The sequence below is a fragment of the Lichenostomus cassidix genome, chromosome 20, assembly GCF_008360975.1.
Source record: "Lichenostomus cassidix isolate B80296 chromosome 20, HeHo_3.0, whole genome shotgun sequence".
Lineage (NCBI taxonomy): Eukaryota > Metazoa > Chordata > Aves > Passeriformes > Meliphagidae > Lichenostomus > Lichenostomus cassidix.
In genome coordinates, this window is record NC_139500.1 from 6,486,069 (window position 1) to 6,510,857 (window position 24,789).

General features: G+C 44.0%; 1 protein-coding gene across 1 annotated transcript; it reads right to left on the reverse strand.

The window, feature by feature from the left end:
- Positions 1-24: 24 nt before the first annotated feature.
- Positions 25-24,558, reverse strand: PRPF6 (pre-mRNA processing factor 6). Its single transcript, XM_085079708.1, has 21 exons — positions 24,368-24,558; positions 23,213-23,381; positions 22,264-22,382; positions 21,689-21,767; positions 20,862-21,038; positions 19,895-20,050; positions 19,133-19,227; positions 18,278-18,434; positions 17,907-18,069; positions 14,963-15,081; positions 14,064-14,282; positions 12,585-12,707; positions 11,613-11,734; positions 10,354-10,492; positions 9,150-9,269; positions 7,732-7,908; positions 6,808-6,941; positions 6,259-6,350; positions 4,147-4,261; positions 2,043-2,169; positions 25-1,276 (listed from the first exon to the last, which is right to left on the reverse strand). The coding sequence occupies exons 1-21, from the start codon at positions 24,436-24,438 to the stop codon at positions 1,124-1,126; spliced, it is 2,826 nt and encodes a 941-aa protein (XP_084935834.1). The 5' UTR covers positions 24,439-24,558; the 3' UTR covers positions 25-1,123.
- Between the last annotated feature and the right edge of the window lie 231 nt (positions 24,559-24,789).

Sequence of the window (24,789 nt, forward strand, 5' to 3'; positions counted from 1 at the left end):
AGAAGGAGACAAAAAAAAACAAGCTGTATTTTATACATATTCTCCAACAAGTAATAAGGGAGTTCTTCCTCCAACTAAATACATGGGATAACACACATCCACAGACCTGGACACAGCTGCTATAGCCTCAGGTGTAAGACAGTATTGCTTCTCATTCTATGAACACAAGAAAGTCAGGGGGTTGGGGTAAAAATAGTACAGATCACAAGTGTAGAAAATTGAAGACAGCATATAAAGGGTCCTAAACACAAAGCTTTCCTTCTCTTGAGTTTGCTTTTTCCCATCTGCACTTGGATTTCCATCTGCACATCCCAAACCTCCCAGCCACAGGCAGTCACAGTTGTGTAACAGCACAGTCTCCCAACGACTCTAAATAAAGGTTCTTCCTTCAAAAGGGCTTTCAGGGATTGCTGGGTTTTGCCTTGTTACTTTAAACCACCACTGTGCTTAATGAGCTCAGACACCTAAAAGAATAGGCTTTACTATATACATTAAAAAACTGAGGAAAAGTTCTCTAAAAATATGCTTTGGAATTTGACAAAATGCTCCAGCTGCTCAGGTTGGAGGAACACCTCCAACCTGTGCAGCAGCTTTTTAGCATAACAGACCAAACTCAACCACATAAAGAAGAGGACCCATCCCAGACCTTTTCCTGTGCTGTTAGCTGCTCCCAAAACTCCACTCATCTCCTTCAAGGACACTCAGTGTATTCCAACAGCAACAACTCAGATCTGCTGACAAGGAACCAACATCAGATGGGCCAAACACTAAAGGGGGACAAAGAACACATGCCAGGGCCAAGAACAGAGGGACTGCCACATGTCAGAATCCATACAAGCGCTAATTAAAGCTTGTGTTTGCAGGGGGAAATCAGGAATCAACACGGAAATGCCAACAAGACTGCTCCTGTCTCCTATGTGACATCAGCTACAATGCTCCCATGTGCTGCAGAAGCCGATGGCCATGCTGGGTAAAGAAGAAAGCAGCTTTTCCCCTTCGGAGAAGTTCTTTCCTATCATCATCCACGTCCTGTCCTTCGAAATCTGTGCTGCTGAAAGGGTGAATGCACCATGACCAGGTTAAGTCCTACAGAGACCTCTAAAGCAGCTGAGGCCAGCACACTCTAGAAGGTGTTTTTCAGCTTGGCTGCCACAAGCACAAGAATCTCTCCAATCTTTTTCTGCCAATTCTCTATGTCCTTGGAGACATCACACCAGAGCTCTCCGTGGCGAGGTTCTGCATTCTCACAGCGCTTCCTCACCTCTTCTTGTTGCTCCTACAGGGAAGAGAAATGACAGTTTGTCTTGGTTTGTTCCAGCACAGAGCCAAAAATTAACAGCTCCCTCCCTGATTGAAATACTCTTCCAAAAATTATGGTGAGGTTTTGGGTCTGTTATTTTTAAAGGCAGTATGGAAGCCTAAGTCAAAATTCAGAAGCAGCAAGTCTCCTGCCTGGCTGAATAAAATGGCTGAGGCGCAGGTAAGCAAGTTTTGGCTATTGCAGAGAAACTGCAGCAGAAACTTCCTGTGCATTACCACCTGCAAGAAGCTATGTCAAGGGAAAGGTCTCTCTGAAGTCAGAAGATAAACACCCCCATCATTTCAGTAGTATCAGCACTAAAAACTGCTGTAAGAGATTAGAGCTGGCTGCTCCTCTGGCTGTGTTCACGTGCAACCTGTTCTTGACACTCAGGAAGAAACAGTCCCAGTTAAACAAACCCAGCCCCACAATTCCAGCACAACCCCCTCTGAGCAAGCTTGAGTTTTACAGGAGGAAGATTGATTTCAGAGGTTTTTGCATGAACCAGCACGACTGCAGACAGCAAAGCAGCCTGAAACGCAGCTCAGCTAATGACAGCACCTTTTAAAAGCCACCACACAGGCCTGTTCATGCTCATTCATGACCAGGCGTGACAGCCAGCCTCCCCTGTGACCATGCAGGCAGGAGCAGAGGCAGCGTGCTCAGCCCAGCACTACAGCAAACTTAGGACTGGGCAACCCCTGCCTTCCAGGGACTTCCCTGTTCCCAGGCACACACTCACCTCTGTGCCATGCTGGAGCTCAAATTTGTAAAAGAAGGCCCAGGCATCCCCCAGGTCAGAGTCTATCTTCACTGTCCGGTGGAACCACTCTCTGGCCTTGGTTATTTTACGCTCGCTCCAGAACAGCCTGTTGGGAAAAGCAGAGGAGAGTTGACAAACAGTCTCGCTTTAGAGGAAGGTGACAACCCACAAGAACTCCAACTTAGAGGCTCTACAGGTATACAAATTATCTGCTCTCCCAAGAAGGAAACAGCAGATTTTTAGGCAACTGCAGTCCACCCTACCCTGGGAATGGAGGGGAGTGAGAGGACTGAAAAGAAAATCCAGCACTTCCTCTTCACTGCCCCACAGTGAGGCAGGGTAACTTAGAGGATAACTTAGCCCCAGGCACAGACAGACTCTGCTGAGATGGGAAGCATTACTGAGCTCAACCTTTGCTGACTCAATTGCTTTAATTTTGCTGTTCCAGATTTGGTGTGGAAGAGACAGGATTACATGCCTACATCTATTCCCACTCCTTCAATTTCTTTACATTTCAAGTCAATTTTAGCATCCAACAATTAAATAACTTCTAAAAGCTGGTAATTGCCTGGTCACATGCTCCCACACACAAAGCCTGCTGGAAAGGAGCAGACCTGCCTTGACAACTCCACTTTCCAAGGAAAAACAAGCATGGAAGCTTCTGCACTCAAACCCCAGCCTGGCACAGCTCCACTGCTGCCATTTCATCCAGGTAATGGTCAGTGCTGAAATTTCTCCCTAGTAGTGAACCAGCTGAATCAAGAGTCTCTTGGTTTTACTCCTTTGCATTCAAGAGTTCATTTGAGCTATAAGGTCTTTATCAAATCAGCCACCCCTCATAAAGAGCTTAGCCTGTCATAAAATTATACAGCTTATGTGATTGTTTTTAAGCCCTATAATACCCTTGATTGTTCTGTGTTAAATAAACTGTGATTTATAAGAGCACGAACAATGACAGCAGAGGCTTAACACCTGCAAGTAGTGGCCATTTTCAGCAACATATTTAACAAAAGTTTTCAACAGATGTGTGACACTCTGTACCTCCAGAGGCAAGTCGTGATGGGAGGTGGAAGCTGTTTATGTTGGGATTAGCTGTTAAACAGCCTGAGGTTGCACCAGAAGGGGCCTGGGAGCAGTTGCCATAAAGCAAAAGTTAACATTTCTCTCACTTGCTGCTAAAGCTGAACAAGTAGCTGTCAGGATCTGGCAGAACCCAGTGTTGCAGTCACTGGAGTGTATCCTACAGTTTTCTTTGGCTTATAAAATAGAGTTGTGAAAGAATTGGGCAACTTTGAGCAAAATGCCTCCTGTATTTAACCTCTTCTGCTATTAAAAAAGGGAGAAAGGTAAGTTTGTTTCCATCACAGCTGCTGTAGAGCTGTTCACACATCAGAGCAGGAAGGATATGGCACAAGTCAGTTCTAACAGTTGGGTTTCAGCACTGGAATCCTCACAACTCAATCTGGACAAGAACACAACTCCCAGAAGATTATTTTCCCATTTCAGAGATGCAAACTGCGGAATGACTAGTGGTTTGCATTCTGAGAAGGGCCACAACTGAAGAACACTGATATGGCAGAAATTCAGGAGCAGCAGAATATCTAGCCCAGAGTTTAAAAAGATACCTGACAGCATCTAGGATAGAGAGAAAAGATGAAAACTACACAGTCAGCCACATAAAACTTGAAAAATAACCAGCAAAAAAAAAAAAAATCCCTGTTTTCACAGATACTTAAAACATATCCTGAACCACTTAATTAAGCCTAGTTCACCTGACAGCACAGTGAAATCCTCTTCAAGGGACAGAAAGAAAGCAGCTTGCAGGGTGTCAATGCTCAACACTAGCAAAGGGCTTTATGTCAGTGTATTGTTGTCTGTGCCAGTCCCAGACCCACCAGAACAGCTCGAGGGCAGGCTGACATCCCCCGCTTGGAACCAAGGGAGAGATTTGCTCAGTTACTAGGAGACAGCTGGAGAGCTGTTCCTTGCTTTGGGACTTATTAGAGCTGCTGCAGCCAGAATCACATGGATGCAGCCACACACAGACATGGATATTTTTAATGCATCAAGCACAGGAACTCACTTGGCCACAGCCAGCAGGACATGTGGGTCATGTTCACACTTCTTGAGAGCATCCACACTCTTGGTCTTCCGTTGCGGTCGCGCTTCAAGGAAAATTGCTTCTGACCACAGGATTCCTTAACCAAATCAAGTAGGAAGATTGTTTAGTGTTATTTTGAGGTTAACTCTCCCCACCCTGCCATCAGGCCAGTGCTCTGCACCACAAGCAGCAGTACAGCCCCCACCCTGGTGGTTATCCATCTCTAAATTCATCCCTAACCACTCTTTCCACACAGATATTTCATTCAGTACTCTGAACTTTTAGCTACTGTGTGCACCACGCTGGACCTTCAGCTCTGGAGGTGTCTATACCACAATTCCTGCAGCTCCAGCACTACCTAACCCAGAGCTCAAGCTTTTCGGATGAAACACTGCAAATTCTGGGACAGAGAGGGCAAATCAGCATTTCCAAAGAGAAAGGTTTCTGTCTGTCTGAACAGGCAACTGCAGTGGCAGAAGTATCAAAAAGTGCAAAGTGCAGTTTGGGAGCAGTTTCAAGGGTGCTGGAGAGCACCACAGTCTTATTGATGCTGGCTCCACACACACTGATGAAGGACAGAGTAGATCCAGGAAAGCTGGGTTTAATCCCTAGCTCCTCTCACTGCCAAAAGCAAGGAAGGAAATATGCTCAGGGGAGCATGAAATCTGCAGTTTCTCATGTCAGCCAGCCACACCTGATCACTTCAAAGCAAAGCCTAGAGCTGGCGTCTGCCAGGACTCCATCAAAGCACTCTCACTTCCCATAAATGGCACCACAGGAACACACACAAGCTTTGATAACTGCAGTGACAGACAGGAGAGACTCTCTTCTTCTTGCTCTTTATATATAGGATCACAAACACCATAATATTTCTATTTTATTCTTTGTGCAGCCTGCCACCCATCAGGAATCAATTCAGCAATCGATGGACCCAAACCTCTGGTTTACACGACCACAGGTGGCCAACGAGCCAAGCCCTGCAGGCTTTGATTATGGTTTGTTGAGGTCTAAGATAAAGTTGGAAGCAATTTTTTAAACAAAAACTGAGATCTTGCTGCCCATTTCCATAGCAACAGGCAGATTTCTAAAACAGCCTGTGGTGGCAAACAATCATTAGGTCATTCACAAAAACAAAGCAAGATTTTGGGTGGTGCTGCCTTGGTGACCCACTAGCACAAAGAGTACCTTGCAATGACTCTATCATGTAATAAAAGTCACTTAATTCCCAATTATTTCATTGGCACTTAAGCAGCCACCAAATAAACACCTTTCAAAAACTAGCCTGAAGGCAAGCTAAGCCTTGCCCTGCAGTAAGTTACTACAATTTGTAGTTATATGACACCTTCTCCCCAAAGACTTCAACATGTTTAAATAATTAAGTCTTCCTGCAATTCTGCCCCAAAATAGGGATGTGTTAGGCACTTTATCCTCCCATCCCAAGAGGCAAATGTTTCCACTGCTGGTTAGAACTATCTCACTTACATCATATGACCTCTTAGCCTTCTCTTACATGAGCTAAAATAGTCAAAATCAGGACTGAACATTTATGGTACATGATCCTCTAATCATGACTGTGATGGAAATTTGCTGCCAGCACAAGTTATTAAACTCACAGTGGTGCAACCAGTGCAGAGAAACCAGCAACTGGGAACCTCCTAAGGCCAGCTGTACTCCAGGGAGACAGGGAAAGCACCATTCTTTTTCCACTGAACTTCCTACCTACAAACACTGAAGTATCTTTCTTTCATTTTCAACCTTGGCAGACTTCTACCACTTCAGAGAAAAACCCACCCATATCCAAGATGTTTTCACAGGAAACCTGGGGACAAACTGTGGACCACAGACCAAATAAAATACTGGATATTGCAGAAAAATGGAACAACACTGAACCATGACCTCTCAGGTGTGAGAGAGAACAAAGTAACTGGGATTGTTCACAAAGACCCTCAACATTTCCTTTGCAGAAGGATGACTGACACCTCTCCAAAACACTGTATTCAGAGACCTGGCCAGAAAGAACACCTTGGGAAAAAATGTGCTTCTATCAACTGGGCAAAACAACTGTATTAAAGGTAGAAATGAGATCCAGCTCACCTGAATTGGGGCACTCTTGCAGTGCCTTGGCCATCAGAGTGTTTGCAATGTTCTTCAGCCCAGCTCGGTATTCCAGCCTCACAGACTCCAACCTGGTAGGGAAAAGACTCTGATGATATTTATGACAACATTCACTAGGCAGAAACAATGAGTCACTCGAGGGTCACTGGAAACTGCAAACATTTGCCCATGTTCTGGATATGTGTAGGTGACTGACATCTTCCCATTCCTCTCCATCTAAAAATAAATGTGACTTTTATTCTATAATGGCGCAGATAAAAACCAATCTGCAACAGGAACTGTGACTGAAAGGAAAGAGCCCCATGCACTCTACATGCTCTTTGCACTCTATCAGTAAAGAAATAACTAATTCCCAGATCCTTAGAGCAGCTAGCCAGGATCACCAAAGCATTTCTACTATTCAGGGAAGTCGTTAGTCCAGAAGAAACTCGACATAAGTTCCAGGCTCAAACGGATGAGATGATGTGAAATAGCTGGCCTCAAGAATGGATTTGTAGCCCAAATTCAGTTCAACTCCATACAACTCACCATAGATCTGGATTCTTTGGATTCTTCAGGCGAGATTTTTCCAAGATGGCTCTTGCTCTAGTCAGCTGCCCGACTTTCTCCTCCAGCCTGGACAGCAAAAGCCACAGGGGTATGGAATGGGGGCACTTCTTCAACTGTTAAAAAAAAAAAAAAGCATGCTAATAGGTAGATTTGAAAAAAAAATCTTGTAACTCCTATAGAAAGGAACTTTCCTCCAAATACCCTCCTGGAGAGTTTAGAAGAAGAGAGACCAAGTAAACTGCATCAGTCAGATTTCTCCAGTTAGTCTCACAGCACAGAAGTGAAGTTTTCCTGTATCCAAAATAGTCAGGTACATCAGGTGTGACTGAGCTATCCCAGCAGTAAGAGAAAGAACACACCTCCCTTAACACAGCTACAATTTGTGCTCCTTCTGCAGATGGAGAGCTCTCATACATCCCCAAACCACAGCAGAGTGTGCAGGGAGTCATTAGGATATCGACACTGGCAGAAACCTGTGTCCAAATTACTTTGATGGCTGCCGACTTTGAGCATTCATACCCAAGGACACCAATTACCATTTAAAAGAGAGGAGTGCTCTGTAGGCCACCTCCTTTCACAGTGTGCATCTAAGAGCTGCTGAGGAAGTTTTTCTTTTAAGAGGTCTGGTTTTAGTCTTTACAGGTCTTAGAGAATTACTGTGCAAAGCCTTTTTTCATCCCTGTGAGGAGTGAGGCAGAGAACTCTCTCAAGCAAGAAAGTCAATCCTGCACATGGGTAATGGGTAAGAGAAATTCTTCCTGCTTATTTCAAGGGCCTATTTTCTTTTATTGTTTTAACCAATGACAGAAAGTAATCATGTCTTTGGCTCTCCATTTTGATTCAAAGACAGACATCTCTCCATGCCAGCAGCACAAAGGAAACCTGCAGTAACATCCATCTTACCCCTTGATTATAAGCCTCCCGTGCTTTCTCTACCAGCTCTTTTTGTTCCTCAATTTGTCCTTTCATCATCCACAGTTTGGGGAAGTCCTCATAGTGCTTCAGGGCTTCCTCACAGAGCTCCTGGGCTGCAGCAATGTTCCCAAGCACCCATTCCAACTTCACAGACTTCATGAAGACCTGGGAACAAACCAGAGCTGTTTAGCACCAGCAGCCATTGAAAAACCATTAATCTGCCAAAGTAGCAGGTTTCCGCTTTCAAACATTCACTAAAATGTTATTGATTAGCCACGGTTTGAAGTAAAATAAAAATTAAAATATCAGAGTTAAATAATAGCAGGAACAGATAACAATGAGAAAGGTAAATGCAAATATGGAAAGTGTTAGAACAGTGTTATCAACTTGTATCTCACCTATTTACATAATTATTAACATAAAGTTGGCATTTGCATTATTACAGAATCAGAAAACAGTTTGGTACCTTTATATTTGTATAAAGAGCACAGCTTTAACAGCTAAACCAATTAACAAGCCTCCTTCATCAGCGCAATCTGATCTCCTCAGATCCAAGCTACCAAGACCACCTTTTCTTACTTGTGGCTTCAGGCTGTAACTGCTGTCCTGCTCCTTACAAACTAGTAAATGTACATTTTCTGCCCCACAAATCCTTCCTTCTGGCTATGCAGAAGTCACAGTTATGAGAAATACATTATAGACCAAAGGCTCTCTCCCTGCTCTTTGATCCCCATCCTCCCCATGCCCAAATTCCCCACACTGTGACCTTGCAAGAGAGGCACCATGTCTGAGAGCAGGGCTTCAGCTTTAGCTGCAGAAGCTCCTTGGCTCAGAGAGGAAGAGGACAGTTAAAAAGATGTAGGATGTAACAACAACTGAGGGGGAGGAACAGAGGACAGAGATCAAACTAATCTTTTGTTTACTTGGACAAGTTAAAATGCTTTTGTATGAAGAGCTGAAAATCGACAGTTTATCATACCAGAGGTAACTGGAGATAAACACAGGAGTGTAACTTTAAACACCAAACCACCCCAGAGCTGTCTTTAGTACAAGCATAAGTGAGTCTTCTGTGAAAGTATTTTCTCTTTTTTCCAAGATGTGCTTTTATGCAACACAAACATTATACAAACAGCTGTAAACTGGGAATTTCCTGACTTTTGCCATTTGTGTAAAAAACAAATTGAAACCCTTCACTTGATCCTAGCCTTTTTTTCCCATCATGCCACGACTTTGTGTCGCAATTCACTGGAGAAGCGCTCGGCAAAGCGACCACATGCCCCAGAAGGCAATGGCAGGGAGCCATATGGTCAATCCCTAAGGCCACAGAACTGAAGGAACTCCTCCTTCCGTCCCAAATCCCCCGTGGCCAAGAGGCCTGAGCCTCTCCACCCTCCACACATCCTTACCCTTGCTGTGGGGGCACTGCTGCGAGCCTTTGCCAGCAGCCTCCTCGCTCTTTCGTACTCATTGTTCTCCGACTCGAGCTTGACGGCAGCCAGCCAGATCTCCTCGCTGTTGGGGTTGGCCTGCAAGAACACAAAGTGACAGACAAATGCATACAGTGAATCAACAGCAGATTTAATCCTCCATTTGATCCAGATTAAAATTGAAATCAGAACTTTGTCAATCCACAGTAGGATTTTTTTCTTGAGTGCAAGCTCCTCCCAGTCTTCTTTGACCTTTGAAGTTTATAGAAATCCTCCAAAACAGATGGGCAACACAAAGATATATGCCAGTTTAGAAGTTGGATGCTTCTCAATTGTTGAAAAGCAGTAATGCTTGATCTTCTGAACTTCCAGTTTAAATACCGAAAACATCACAGGGTCTGCCACAATGAGACCCTCATTTTATTACCCTCAAGTAAAAAAAATGCAGTTTGAATTCCCCACTGAGGTCTGAGAAAATTCTTCCAATAAAAGTCATTTCAGTGGCAACCATGTCAAGAACTTTTCAGCCTAGTAACAAAGAGCACTGAGAACAGATTAAGGAAGTATCTTTTACCTTCCATTTCAGGACCTGTCTTTTTGAGGTTTTTTTCCTATCACTTAGCTTTTAAACCTCATTCCCAGTGTTACGACTGCTCTGCCTATCTTTGCTACAGCATCCAGCAGGCAATTCCCTTCATTAGTGGGTTTGATCCAAGTCATAAGTAATGCAGTCACCTCATTAGGGCAGACCACAACCCTTTTCCTGAGGTGACCCAAGACAACAGGATTCTGATCCATGACTGGGATTGGTGGGAGCCATTTTAGTAAAAGTGATGGTTTGCAAACTCATAGAATCACAGAGTGGTTTGGGTTGGAAGGGACCTGAAAGATCATCTCATCCCAATCCCATGAGTAGGGATGCCACACACCAGACCTGGTTGATCAGAACATCATCCAACCTGGCATTCAACACTTCCAGCAATGGGGCAGCCACAACTTCTCTGGACAACCTATTCCAGCTCAGAATCTAGTGTAGAACATTTTGCCACACAAAGCAATCAAAGAACAGCGGAAGTTTCCATCACTTTGAAAGGCAGCAGGAATCAGCTGTTGACAGAACAAGCCTGCTCTGTATTCTTTACCTGTCACGCTTAACACCCTCTGACAAGTGTAACAAACTCACCTGGAAAGCCAAAGCCAAGATGCTTCTGGCTGCTGGCACATCTCCCGCCAGCCACTTGGATTTGGCTCCCATGAGCCACAGCACTTCTGCTTTGGGACAGTGAGCAACAGCTCTCTGCAAAAGAGCCTCCAAGGATTCTCTGAAGACAAGAAAGAGCAAGTTACAATCCCTCAAGGTACAGCAAAAGTCGAGCTCTCTCACACCATTTTCACTATCACTCGGTGTTATAAATATTGTTGCAAAGTCCAACGTTGTAAACCTCGATAAGTTGTTTCATAACAAGGAAAGGGTGTGGTCTTTTTTCACAAGAGTTCTGGAATCAGCACTCCACAAACGCCTCATTGTTCAGACACCTTTGTTTGATAGCCTCTGTGGAGAGCCCTCACATAAACAGCTCCTTTCTCTTGGAAAGAGTCCTTCTGCTTAACAAACCTTAGTAGACAGTGAGGCAGGAAGCTTTTCAGAATTATTAGATGAGGCTGGCTTGATCTTACGCAATTTATTTTTTTCTCCTCTGGAAAATACATTTTTCAGGTAGAACATGGGGCTTAAAAGCCAGCCACTACTAGGAAACATGGGAAAACAACATCAAAAGCAAAGGTATAGCTGTTCCCATTTAAAAAAAATAGGCTTGAATGAGGCAAAACTCAGCATCTGCAGTCACTTCCACAACATAGCCTTGTTGGCTTTAATAAGGATGATTCCATATGTATAATGGCCTACTGCAGAGATTGTTTGCTTTACCCTAAGCTTTGGGCAGAAAGTTTCTGACATGTAAAGCTTTATGAATAAACTTTAAAAGAACCTGAGCTGTGACAGTGTAATACCAATCTTAATTCAGGATGTGAGACACATTCAGAGTGTTTAATCAGAAAATACCAGAGGTGCTTGGACAAATTCAGCTATAAAGTAGTTTATGAAAACTAAATAAAACACATTTTAGGTGATTTGTATCCCTGTATTTTTCCAGAAATATACTCTCAAAGGCAATTGTTCCTACCTTGTGTCTTCACAGCTATTTTTACCAAGTAATCCCTACGGCCAAACACCATTTTATGACTTCATAAAACTTAAGGATGTTCTGAGCCCAACAACAACAAAGAAGGTCAGACCTGCAAAAAAATGTGAGCTTCGACCAGCTGCACTAACTCTGCACTTGCACCACACCAGGGACCATCTTGTAGTTTTCCTTCTTCCCCAGCCTGTCAGCCTGTCACAAGGATGAACCTCTGCAAGCAGGGATCATGCAGCACACATACCTGGTGCCATGGTTCTTTTCAAAGTAGGCTGCTCGCAGCCACACACTCTTCTTGCTCGGGAAGACTTGCAAGGCATAGGCATAAATGGCTCGGGCACACTCCAGAGCATTATGAGCAACACACTGAGGGAAAACAGATCAGGACTAAGTCAGCTTAGGGGAGCACTGGAATCGAGAGCAAGCAGGAATTACATATGCACAATTCAACTCAGAACTCAGTAACTCGGTGTAATCCATGAATTGAGGCATTAATAGGGAACAGAACACTTACAGTCAGCTTTTTAAAAGGAAGCAGGGAAGGAATTTCCAAGTATCCCTCTACAGAGCACAAGTATCCATGGCCTTTCAGAGGGACTGACACTCACAGGCCAGCTTGAAACATTAGTAAGGCATTGGAAAGGCTCTCATGTTAGCACTTCATTTTGTTATTTCACAGGCAAAACCCTAAGCACCACAGCATGTGCCCCCCACTGCTCTGAGCCCAATTCAAGGCCAGTGAAGTTGGACATTTCTCATGCTGAAATATGATTTAGTTCTTAGCACATGTTCAAACTATTCCCCTAAAGCAAAGAAAGCCTGGTAAAACTTTTACCCACTCCTTTGTCCAGTCTTACATTAACTCTTGAGCTACAATGGTAATGCCTTAAAACTCAACTCCCAGCTCCTTCACCCATAACTCAATCTCTGTTGATGTCTCACACTCACAGAAAAAAATCCACACCAAACCAGCAGACAAGCTATCCCAATGTCAACTTTTTGTTTACTAAATATTCAAATCTGGAAAAAGTTCTATAATCAAATAACCTCCTGAGGCACAAACTGGCCAAAGGCAGGCAGTTGGTGCGGGAATCACATTCACTTTGACTGACAAAGCCATTTTCCAGGCATCAGTTCAACTTCCTCTAATTAAAAAACACAAACCCACAACAAAACAAACAAACCCAACAAAAAGCAGCATCACAGCTGGACATACACTGTCTGCATCTTCCATCCAGGTGTGTTTCCGATCTTCCTCCTCGATCCCAATCCCAATCACAGCTCTCATGATTGCCTGGCATGTGGCCACACTTCCAGCTTTATCACATTCCTCGGCATCCTAGAAACAAGAAGAAAGCCCTGCTCATTTTGAGAGCTCAGCACAAGAAGGTAAATTCTGCAATGGCAACTCCTCGTGCACAAACACAGAGACATTGGGGGTCAGTGCCACAGCACAAACATCTCATTGCTCAAACACAGCCTGACACTGAGTAGGAGCCTGCAGCCACAAGGAAGGTGCTGGAGTTGTACACAGAATCATTCACAAGTTGATTAAGAAATAGAGCACATCAACTGTATCCACTGAAAAGAAGTAATTGTGACAATGTGTGACCTTTCCAGCCCCAAAAGTATTTTCTTACAGCTCTACAACCCTGGGCTGACCCAAGCAGGGACCTGGCCAACAAAAAATGCAGAAATTTCACAAGGAAGAACTGTAACATCTAAACTACTGACCTTTTTTCAGCTTTGAAATTATTAAGTCTCAATAAGGGCTAAGCAGTAACTAAATTTAAGAGTACCCCATCAACCAGTGTAAAGCCAAAGGTGCAAAGACTCTGTCACCAGAGCATGTACAGAAAAGTGGAGTTTCCTGACACACAAAGCTTTCAGACAGCCAAGCATGTCTTGCTTAAACTTGTTGAAAAGCCCTCTGATCAGATAACAGAAATGGAGCAGTTCTAGTACTGAGAAGGAACTCGAGAACACAATGATGCAGAGGCTGTGCTCGTGAGGTTTTTTTTAAGAGAAGCTGAAATTAACCTTTAATTGTTTTACTGCTGTAAAGAAAGTCAAAATTCTTTTAGATGTTAACAAGGATATACATTTAATATTATATAATTCATTCATTATCAATGCTCTTAAGCGGTATCACAAGAAGATTTTGCTGCCTTGACCCACTGTAAATGATTTTAGTAGGAAACTGCTTTAAAGACTTCTGATCAAAGCACAGAACATATTCAGGAGGAAAGAGATTCAATACAGGACTAACAGTGTATTTCCTGCACGCTCCAAATGCAGTATTTGTATTGATTTCTCATAACACCATTTGACAAAGACTTGTGGGGCAAACAAATACCTTTCAAGCCAAAAGAGACACATGCAAAAAATACGTAAATCCTTCACTGAAGGCTTTAAGCCTCTGTCCTACTTAAGGCAGCAGCTGCTTCAACTTGAAGCTACTTATCTTCCAAGAGAGAAGCAAACCAGACATTTCTCAGCAAAGCAAGTGACATGACCTCAGGTATCACTTATGGCCTTGATCCTACTCAGCCTTTTAGTCTCATCCCTTGTACCTTCACAAGGATCTCCACTGATAAACCAGGTGCAAAATTGCTCTGCCCCACAATACCCCCATCAGCAACCTTCAGAACAGAACCTGAAGAGTTCACCTGGCTCTTCAAGACTGAGCACATACCTGTATCCACTGCTCCCTGTTGATTTCCACACCATTAGCCCTAAGAGATGTGATGGCTCTGTCAATGATTTTCTCCACCATCTGGGTGTTTCCATTGGCTTCCTCCAGTTTGGCAGCAGTAATCCAGATGTGACGATCCGTCGGAATATTCTCCCGGGCTTTGTTAAGGACTTTACGAGCATTCTCGTATGTCTCCAGCCTTGCCAGCGCCAGCCACAGCTGCAGAGCAACAAAAGATGTATTTGAGATGAGAACAAGGAGATGACAAGGCTGCAGTATGGCAGTGTCAGCCCACAGAGATAAGCAGCTTCACGCTGCTTGCTACTGGTTGGCAACTGTCCTCAAGCACTGCAAGCAGGCTGTGGAATACCAATGGAGGAGAGGAGAAACAGGCTGCTACTGCCATTGAACCTCAGTCCTGATCATCTCTGGGTATCATCTCCATCTGCTGGGCTCTTACACTCCTATCTTCTGTTCACATCACCTCTCAAACAGCTGAATTGAATGCTTTGGTTTAGTGTTTCAGGAGCAAGCAACTTTTAGACTCACCAGGTTAAACATTCGCTTGTTTTCCCAACTGTCGAGGCACCACACATGGACATGAACATGGCTCAGTGCCTACAGCAGGCACAGCTGTGCACTGCCATGACTAACCTAACAATTACACAGCAAAATGAGGCATGTAATGACCATCAGACAATTAACTCCAAAGAAAAAAGGACATTCTACTACTCATCACATCCTTCCTACTGTGGCATGAAGTGTGTGGGAGAAAACCTTGTGTGGGAGAAAACCTTGTGTGGGGAAACACTGCTCACCCTGCCTTTTGCCTGCAAAGCTCTACTGGCAGCCTGAAGTGGAGTGTAGGGGTTTTTTTATTTCACTTTTTTTAAACTCACTTCAACACTGGTCGGACAGCACTCCACAGCCCGGCTCAGCATGATCCTGGCATCCTCAGGTTCCTCCAGCTCCACGGCTGCTTTCCACAAACGCACCGAGTTTGGAACATGCTCAAGGGCTAGAGAGGCAAAACAATTATTCAGCCATGATAAAGTAGTTTACTAATGAGATCTGTATTTTTAAAACATGATTAATAAAGGATTTATCCTATTACAGTGAAATGTCCTGAATGAGGGAAGGGAGGGAATTTACTTATACTAGGCTCTTGCTTCAAGAATGAGAATTTAAAATCAGAAAATAAAACACTTGATCATTTTAATTGGAAACAGGTTTTGGAGAGCCAAGGGCTTTTTTGCTGCACAAGCTGTAATTGCATCCTCCTCAGTAAAACACCTGGCTGAACAAAGCCTCCAGTCTCAGCAAATGAGCAAAAGAGGATCTTCAAAGCTGGGCAGCTTAATCATGCTAGGCCTGCCTTTATAGAAAAGCAGCATCTTCAACACTAACTAATAACACAGCCTCATTCCTTAGATGTTGAAACTGTCCCTTCACAATGCAGTTTTCCTGTAAGCCTCTACTGACAACTTAATGGACCCCAGCTTAAGTTCCCAAAAAGCTGTTGTCCTGCTACACAAAAATAAAATGGGGGTGCATAAAAGCTTAAAGGTCTCGCTGACACTAAGCCATGAGTACAAAGTCTGCTTCCAGCAATCCAATATGGACTCCAACTAATTAGGATTCTTCGAGGCTTCGTTAATCTTGTCCAAGAGTTAGCTACTGCTGATAGGACTGCATTCTCTGCAGCCTGTCCTACATGTGCTAACTGAAACATTAAATGCTAAACAACAACTTCCCTCAGCCCATCTTTTTAAGAGAGATTGAGAAACCAAAGCGGTTTTTTAGCCTTTTGTCACTCCAACTTGCACCCCAGAGTGCTGGAATCAGCTGCATTGCAGCATTACTTCCACTGCTTCCATGGTGACTGTACACAAATGTGGCTATAGTAACAGAGGACTGAGCATATCCCTCTTCAATAAAGCGAGCACAATCACAGGGACACAAAAATGAGTGGGAAAAGGCATCTAAACCTACTTTGGAACTAGCTGGGCTTCCAGGCAAGGCTGTTCCTTGAGGCATTGCTGCAAAGGAAGAGGTACAGTGCAGAGCCTCAACTCAGAGCACATCCCACCCTTTCACAAACACAGAGATTTACAACAGGCATTAACCATTTGTCTCCAAGGCTGCAGCTGCAGGAGATTTTTCTGAAGAATTTAAGTGAATAATGTCAGCCTCCAAGAGCTGAAAGCTCATGTTTCACATGTTTTCACAAATACAGAATTTGATTTTTAGACTTCAAGCTGTATTTCAGCCACTCAGCTTGCTGGGTCTCCAGTCAGACTCAGGCTTTAAAAACTCCAGAGGTTCTGCTGGATGGTAGGAATGCACACAGCCAACAGAGAGGAGAAACACATTATGAAAGATCACACTTCAGTGACATTACCTGGCACTCAGGCATTTTTATTTTGGGAGAAATAATGGGTTATGCTGCCACTTAAGGCTCTGAGCTCCGTATTACTGATGCTCCCTAGACAGCAGAGGAGCACTGTTAAGCTGTTCACAGGCAGAAACTGAGAAGAGAATGATAAATCCAGTTCCATTTCACTAACAGCTTTGTATCAAGAGATTAAGTAGGTGGTTCCAAAAACTGAATGTTTTTCTCTTCATAAATACAGTATTTGAAGCAAAGCTCAGTACTTAGTGGGTAAGTTACTGCTCTCTCACAAGACCCTTCCCTACCTGAGCTGGACTCATAGAACTATTTCTGCTTCTCTAGAAGTGTTTTTCTATTCAACATCTATGACTGTTCCTGAGAAGGACACACGGTGTCACAGGAGCAGCACTTCACACCATGTTGCACAGCTGAGCCAATGGAAGTTAAAAAAGCTACTGAATAGTTAATATCTGAACTCATACAATTTCAAATCCAGTAACTTTGAAGTGCCTTTCATCCACATGTAGTAAGAGGTCATTTCACTAGAGATCTGCAGTTTTACATGCAAGAGGTAAGAGGTGGAAGGCAATTAATTCCTTTGAAGCTAAGCCATTCAATACTGGTTTAGCTTCACAATGATTTAGTAAATGTATAAATCCAGACCATTTTTCCCTGTCTAGATTAAAGTCAGGAGATGTAACTAATACAATTCAGTAGTCATGAAGGAACTAATCTCTACTGATACAGCCCAGTTACTTAAAGTAATCAAAGAATTCATATTATGAACCTGTGAGGAAGACCTGGGCTCAGGACAACACAACAAACTGCTGTTGAAGAGATCATTGTTTGGAAAAGACAGTAATTCCATGAAAGAGGGGACTCTCCCAAGTGCAGTGCAACAGAAGATGTAATGTTTCAAGTAAGCACAACAGAGAAAGGCTGTTTGTCAAGGACACAGAACTTTCTACACTAAAGCAAAGCCTGCAGCCCAACAGGCTCAATGCTGTGAGAACCCCAAGGCCCCCAAAGTTCCTCCAGCAGCAGCCTCTGTGGTCTCTAACAAGCTGCAAACACGTAGTAACAATCAATGCCAGTATCTTTTGCAAAAGGTATCACAAGGTGACCTTAGAACATCATTTTTTAATTATGTAATTGTCTAATTATCTAATTGTGATTAAGCTGGAATTGGTTTTGGTAAGTGAAATATCATTTTGGTATTGTTCAGTAACAGCAGCTTTCTGCTGAAGGATGCTTCACAAACACTTCCAACACCTTTGCTCTTTGGCTCACCAGCAGCAAGTTCCACCATTAAGGCACACATTGACAACTGTAATTTCACCAAAGAAGCTAAAAAAGCACCAAAACTTATGGCCACCTCTTGAACAACTTAAAACACCATACAAACAGTGCAATGGTCAGCCTTCATCCCCTGAGCCCACAGGAGCTCTCACCTTTCCTGAGGACACGTTTCTTGGCACGGATGTCTGTCTCCAGCTCTGCTGCTCTGATATAGATCCGGACTGACTGTGGAAGGTGCCGGACAGCCTGGGCCACAACAGCCTTGGCTGTATCTCCAGGCTGAAGCCGAGCAGCTTCCAACCAAACATCTTCACTCTGTCAGGAAAAACAACCAACCTTTCTTTGCATCAAAACAAGAATATAAAATCAGGGCTTCAGGCTAAGCAGGTGTTTTGTAATACTGCAGATTGTGAAGCTGTATCAGACAGAGCCTGAATCAAGCTTAACAGAGATTCTGCTGCTCATTAACCACAATTTTTTTCTAGTCCTGCAAGGATCAGGAGGGAAGCAAAGCAATTCTGACCTTAGGGCACATCTCTGTTCCTTTCATGATGAGATTTCGAGCCACCTGGAGTTTGCCAGTGACTTCCTCCAGTCGGGCTGATGCTATCCAGGCTGGTGGATGGTGAGGATTGGTCTCTCGGACAGATTTCAGGAGCAAACGGGCTTTTTTGATATCACTAAAGGAGGAGGAAAACAGGAAGGAAAAATTTCAGCAGACTATGAAACAATTCTCCTGAGCCACTATGTGTTCCAATGCACAGTAACTGTGACCTCAAATTTTTCCATACTGGAGACATAAATTACATTCTACCAAAGCAAGCTTACAAATACACACAAACACAGCGAGATCACAGTGAAAACCATTTAAGTATTTAAGCAAGATTTTTGGGAATTACAGCTGGGCACTTGCAGCTGGAAGCTGATAAGCCCAAGCACTGATGTAAGTCAAGAATTAGCAGCAACATTTGCACGCATCACTCACTTAAATGGAAATTCTTTATGAAACAGATGTCAAACTTCAAGCTAAAGAGGTTCTCAGACATCATCAATCAAGCCTAAATTAGCAGCACACAGGTACAATTAACCAGGTTATTTCCTGGATGGCAGGCAGCCACACACTGCCATCACTCTGGCATGGAAACAGGGATGGAATGGAAACAATCCCCACAATTGATGCATCCAGGTCAGATGCTAATACCTTAGCTGAAAGTCTATACCAGATCTCATGTTAAAAGAATTCATCCTCAAAAACTCACCTGGCATTTCTTACAAATTAAATGCCAGCTGAAAGCACCCACTCAGACAGATTTCCATTTACATGTAGGATCAGTGCCACTGCTAAGAGGATAAATCTGTTAATCCTTCTTAAACTTACTTGATATCTCCTCCGTGTGTGGGAATCATGGAATTCAAGTCTGTCAAATATCCTTTCGGGTCCACTACAGTCTGGCCACTCACAGAATCCGACACCTGGGAAAGTCAAGTCAGAGCTACTGAAATGACCACTCACAGCCCCTGAACATCTGAAAAGACACTGTGGCTGTACAAAAATCCTAGATATTCATCTGTTTCCAAAAGCAAGGAAGGAGGAAAACACAAAGCCTTGCTTATTAGCTTTTTTTCACTTCTGAAATACACAATTTTAACGTTAAAATCCAGACAAGAAGCGGCTTGGTGACAAGCAGTTACCCAAAGGTCTTGCAGCCCTGCCAGCTAAAGACATTCTTTTTTAGTATAAACCAGATTTAGATGAGGAAAATCAATGAAAAAAACTAGAAGTCAAAAATCAGTATTTTTCTGCAGTTTGTCCTGCATCCCTCCATAGGACAGAAGAGATGCTTCCCTTGGTAACATTAACTGCGCTGTTTACTTCAAGTCCAGCCCTGATATAACCAGGCAGTCTGTTCCCCATAAGGACCAAGAATTCCAAGGACAAACTGGTATTTCTCAGGAAATTCTATTCATGTTGAGGGCATGAGATTTGGGGAGAAGTACAAAATTATTTTACAGCTCAGCTGTTCTTGGATCTTCCAACACTCAAGAGAATTTAACACTTGTCTAAAACCAGGACTGAAATAGCAGCACAACATCAACCCCAGGTATACCTGTGACAGATCCTCCCTTCTCACATCCTTACCTGGCTTAGCCTCATATCCATCAAGGTGTTCCTGGCTTGGCCAATCTTCCTCATGTCCAATTCACCTGTCCCAGGTGTCATCAAGCCTGGTGTCATTCCTCCTGGGTATGGAGTATTCAAACCCCCTGGATACGGAGTATTCAATCCACCAAATTGCTAAAAAAAAAGTGAGGAATTAATTCCTATAACCTCGTCGTGATTTTAAAAGTAATTCAGGCTATTGGCTGATTTGCACTTCCCCAGAAGCTGCAGGACACAGATGCCAAATCCCCACAGGTACTTCCAATACGGATTCCCTGGATCACAAAACATTTCTCATACATGATTTGCAAATCTATAAACAATTACTAAAGTTTAGTCAAGTCAGTGAAATAAGCAACAAGAAAGTAAAAAAATTCAAGCACAGGCATATAAACCTGGCACATTTAAACAAGAATATCTGCTAAGAAGTTCCATGGACACCTGCAGCCAGTCTAGGGCCAGTCAGCTGCTCCTATAATTCTATGACCACAGTAGACTGTGGCCACAGAGTAAAAAGCTAAATGACTTAATTTTCAATTACTGAAAGGAAAATAATTTTTAACACAATTGCCCCAGGGCTGAGCAAACCATTAGGTGAAAGCAAACTTCATCTTCTGTTCCCTTTTTGCAAGATGTTGTTGTAGCAGAAATGGCTATGCTCACCAAAACTACCACCACACTGCATTCAGCAAATAGGAAAAGAAACACTTTTTTTGATTTTTAACATAAGAACCAGGGTTTCTCTGCTTATCCCCATATTTTCTCTGGCAATGACTGTGAACTGAAAGGGTCCAGCAAGCACAGGAGTTTAACACCCAGAATTCCTGTGGCAGACTCACAAACCACACCAAGTTTTTTGTTCAAGTATCTTTTCCCCAAATCCCAGTTTAACACTCATCTCTAATTCAGTTTGGCCACAGCTTGCCCAGGTTTGCTGCGTACTCACTGTCTGGCGTGGATCCACAGAAGTGTGATTCTCCCCTGACTGTAAATGCTTTGCAAAGAAGCTGTCAGGGACAGGAGTCAGCTTCTCATAGCGAGGATTCCTCTGCCGCTTGTTCCTGGCATCTCCAACCTCTGGAATACTCAGCCACTCCTCCTCAGTAACCTCAGCTAATTTCCGCTGTTCAAACGGGAGTTGTCATCAGTATTTGCTGCAGAAATGCCTTTTTAAGTGCTCTAACTCCTTAATAGATTTATTGTCTTGAAATAATTCAAGATCAATTAAACACTCAAGGGTCAGATTTTTTCCTAATCCAATGTACAAAAGAATTAGATGCATTTAATTAGAATTTGGTTTGAGTCCAGACTGAGATTCCAAATCAATTTTGTTATTGGATTTGGTGCTACAAACATTCAGATTAATCCTACTGCCTGGAGCATTGAGTGGTTCATTATTAATCATTAGACCACAGCTTAAACAATACATTTTATTTAAAAGAAGATTTAGAGTCAGGAGATCCTGCTCAGCTACTCCTGCAACTCCTGCCAATAAGTTATCAGTTCCTCAATGACAGGATTGTAGCACCTTCCATAAAGCACAAAACAAAAGCCTAGTATCAAAATTTGCAAGAATTTCACTACCTTGTGTATCCACAAGAAGAGTGGATACCAGATATTCTTCCAGGAAGAGAGAAAAGAAAATCTGAAGAATATAACATTACTTGTTTGCTAACACATAAAATCTGAGCAAAGAAACACACACACAAAAGTACACACAGCCACCTCTTGTAGCTAATAAAAAGTCACACTTCAAACATTTCTTTTCCTTACTTTCAAGTCTGAGAATTGCTGCTGAATTTTGGGTCGTTCCATACGGTATTTCTCTATTTCCTCTTTTTCTCGTTGTTCCCTTAAGAAAAGGAATACTGAGGTTATGCTCGAAGAATCAATTGGGGAGTCTTTGATTAAAGTGTTGACATAACAGCAAAATGTGTTTGATCAGAGTTAGGGCATAAAAAAGACATTTTTTCTAAGCTTAGATTATCAACATTATGACAAGAGATCCTTTATCAAATGAGACAATATTATAGTGTAAAAACAAACATCTCCAAGCAAACTTCAGTTTTTAACCTCCTCTTAATGAGCAGTGAGTTTAACAAGTAACACACACTGCTTACAAGCATGAGATGACTTTTCTCACCCTTTCCAGTGCACTGTGCAATATGTGATGTGTCACAACCAGGTGCTCAGCGCCTCCCCAAACCATCTTAATGAACTACAGTGACTCTTAGTTAACTACAGTGAAGTAATTTAACCACATCCACTGTCCAAGCAAGTGGTGCAAAACACCTGTCATCCTCAATTAACCAGAAAACACCCCCTGCCAGTGCAGTATCTTATCCTACCTCCTTTCTTTCCTGCGTTCATCCATTCTCTTATCCAAAGCTGCATAGATAGCATCTGCTTCCTCATCATCTTTCTCATAGGGGCCGCTTGAGAACAGACTCCCAGCGTAGCCATTGAACTGGGAATTTACAGAGAGAGAGGTAAAAAAAAAAAGGCAGTTTAAAGCTCCATGTTATGTTCCTGCTGCAGTCAACAATCACCCAAAAATGCATTCACAGGCTATTTCTGACAACATTGCATCAGACTAACACATCCCTAAATAAAAGCATCTTCCTTCTACCACCCTGAGTGTTTATTATCCCAGACCATTTGAAGCAAAACTGCCTCAAAATTGCTTCTTTCAAAATTGCTTCTCTCTCTAAACCACTTCTATTCCGCAATAAATGAGATCCCAAGGTAGAAAAGCCATTTTCTTCCATTAACCACTTTTTCTTTTTACACCAGTGAAAGCAAACAGAAAGAATATCACAACATTCAACTAACCAAAGTGGGATTTAAACAGGAGAGACTACACAGGCCATTTGAGGACAAATATGTCACAGAATCACAGAGTCACTTAGATTGGAAATAACCTCAAAGATTATCAAGTCCACTCTAGTCAAAGCACACAAGCTTAGATATCATTTGTGGAGAATAAAAAAAAATACACCCCCAGAAATATTTAAACTAGTTTTTATTTATAGATCTTTTCCCAAAACTCTCAGAGTTCTGTCCAGATAATTAAACCACAATCCATGGAGCAAGGCCACAATAAAAATCTGTAAGCACTGTGCCATTGTGTACACTGAGGTCACAATACATAAATAAAAAAGGAACTGCTGCCTGCAAACTACCGAAAATTCTGTGTTTGAAGCCTCAGCTAAGAGCAGGGTTCACAGCAAGGGCAGGGAGCTCAGGGAGTCTTGTTCCACCTGGGGAAAAACCCCTGCAGGATGATGAAAACCTCACCTCATCATAGTTGGTGTCATTCAAATCTTCATCATCATCATCTGCTGTCTGGTTCTTCTTCATCTGGTCGCCCACAGTTCTCTTCCCGGGCGGAGCATGACGATCATCCACAGGGTCGTTGGCATCGCGGGCAGGGCCGATATCAGAGCGGGTGGTGAAACCTGTGGCTCTGCAGGGATAAAGCAGGGGCTGTTTAGCTCACTGCAGCCCCAGCCTGTCACAGTTATTGCTCTGAACAGGCAGGAAAAACGCAATTGTTTTGGGAGAATGGTATCAGCCGCTCCTCACGACCAACATTCATAAAGCCCATAGGAAAAAATATCCTTAGAATCATGGAATGGTTTGGGTTGGAAGAGACCACAAACCCATTCCAAAGCCCTGCCATCTTCCACTAGACCAGGTTGCTCCAATTCCCATCCAACCTGGCCTTGCACACTTCCAGGGATGGGGCAGCCACAGCTGCTCTGGGCAACCTTTCACAGGGAGAATTTTCCCACAGACTCTGCAATCACACAGCTCACTGCTCTGCCGTCCATCCTGTGCATGGCTTCACTTCTAAACTCTGTCCCTGGGGCTCTCAGCTGAGCCTGCAGGCTGTGGGACAGCAGGGGCTCGGGGTCTGGAGCGACTGGGGCTCCTCTGAACCCCCACACTCGCCTGGCAGCACCTCCTGGGGCACAACCAGCAGAATCCCCCCACGAAAGGGCACAAGCAAATCAGTGGGGGACGAACACAACTCACATCCAGCAAAGGACATCCCAAAGGCGGTTCCAGCCGCTACCAAACCCTCTCAGTGCTCCCACACGAACGCCCCAGTTTGATCATTTTTCAGACGGTCCCACGCACACACAGCCACATAATCAGGAGGAACACAACCCCTTGCTGCTCTGAAGCACCCGGGAACTCATACCCGGGACTTGGGTCGCTTTTAAACACAAACCCAACCAGCTAAAAAGCGAACGCGAGCCATTAGGGAAGGACAACATTGAAAAGTCGCGCGGGGCTACCCCGAAGGGACAGGGAGCGGTGGGGCGGGGAGGTGGGAGCCCAGCCGGGCAGCGAGCGGGCCCGGGGGTGTCTCGGGGCCCGGCGGGGCGGGAGGGCCGTGAGGGGACCGGGCTGGGGGAGCCAGGCCAGGCCCGGGCGGCGTCTCACCCGCGGCCCAGCCCCGGCACGTAGCCCAGGGGCGCGGGCATGCCCAGGAACGGCTTCTTCTTCTTGTTCATGCTGGCGGTGGCGGCAAGGCGAGACCGAAGCGGAGCCGGAGCAAGGACCGGAGCAAAGCCGCAAGAGGCGGCCGGGAGACAGACAGCGGCGGCGGCGGAAGCGGCCCGGGAGCAGGCGGGGCAGCCCGCGAGGGCAGAGCGGCACTTCCGCTCCCGCTGAGGAGCAGCGCGCCCCCTGGCGGTGTGGAGGTCCTGAGCCGCGGTGAGGCGATGAGGATGATGAGGATGGGGAGAGTGGGGATGAAGGCGATGGGGATGATGAGGATGGGGAAAGTGGGGATGAAGGCGATGGGGATGATGGGGCCGAGGATGGCGGTGTTGAAGCCGTGATATCGTGGAATTTCACATTTA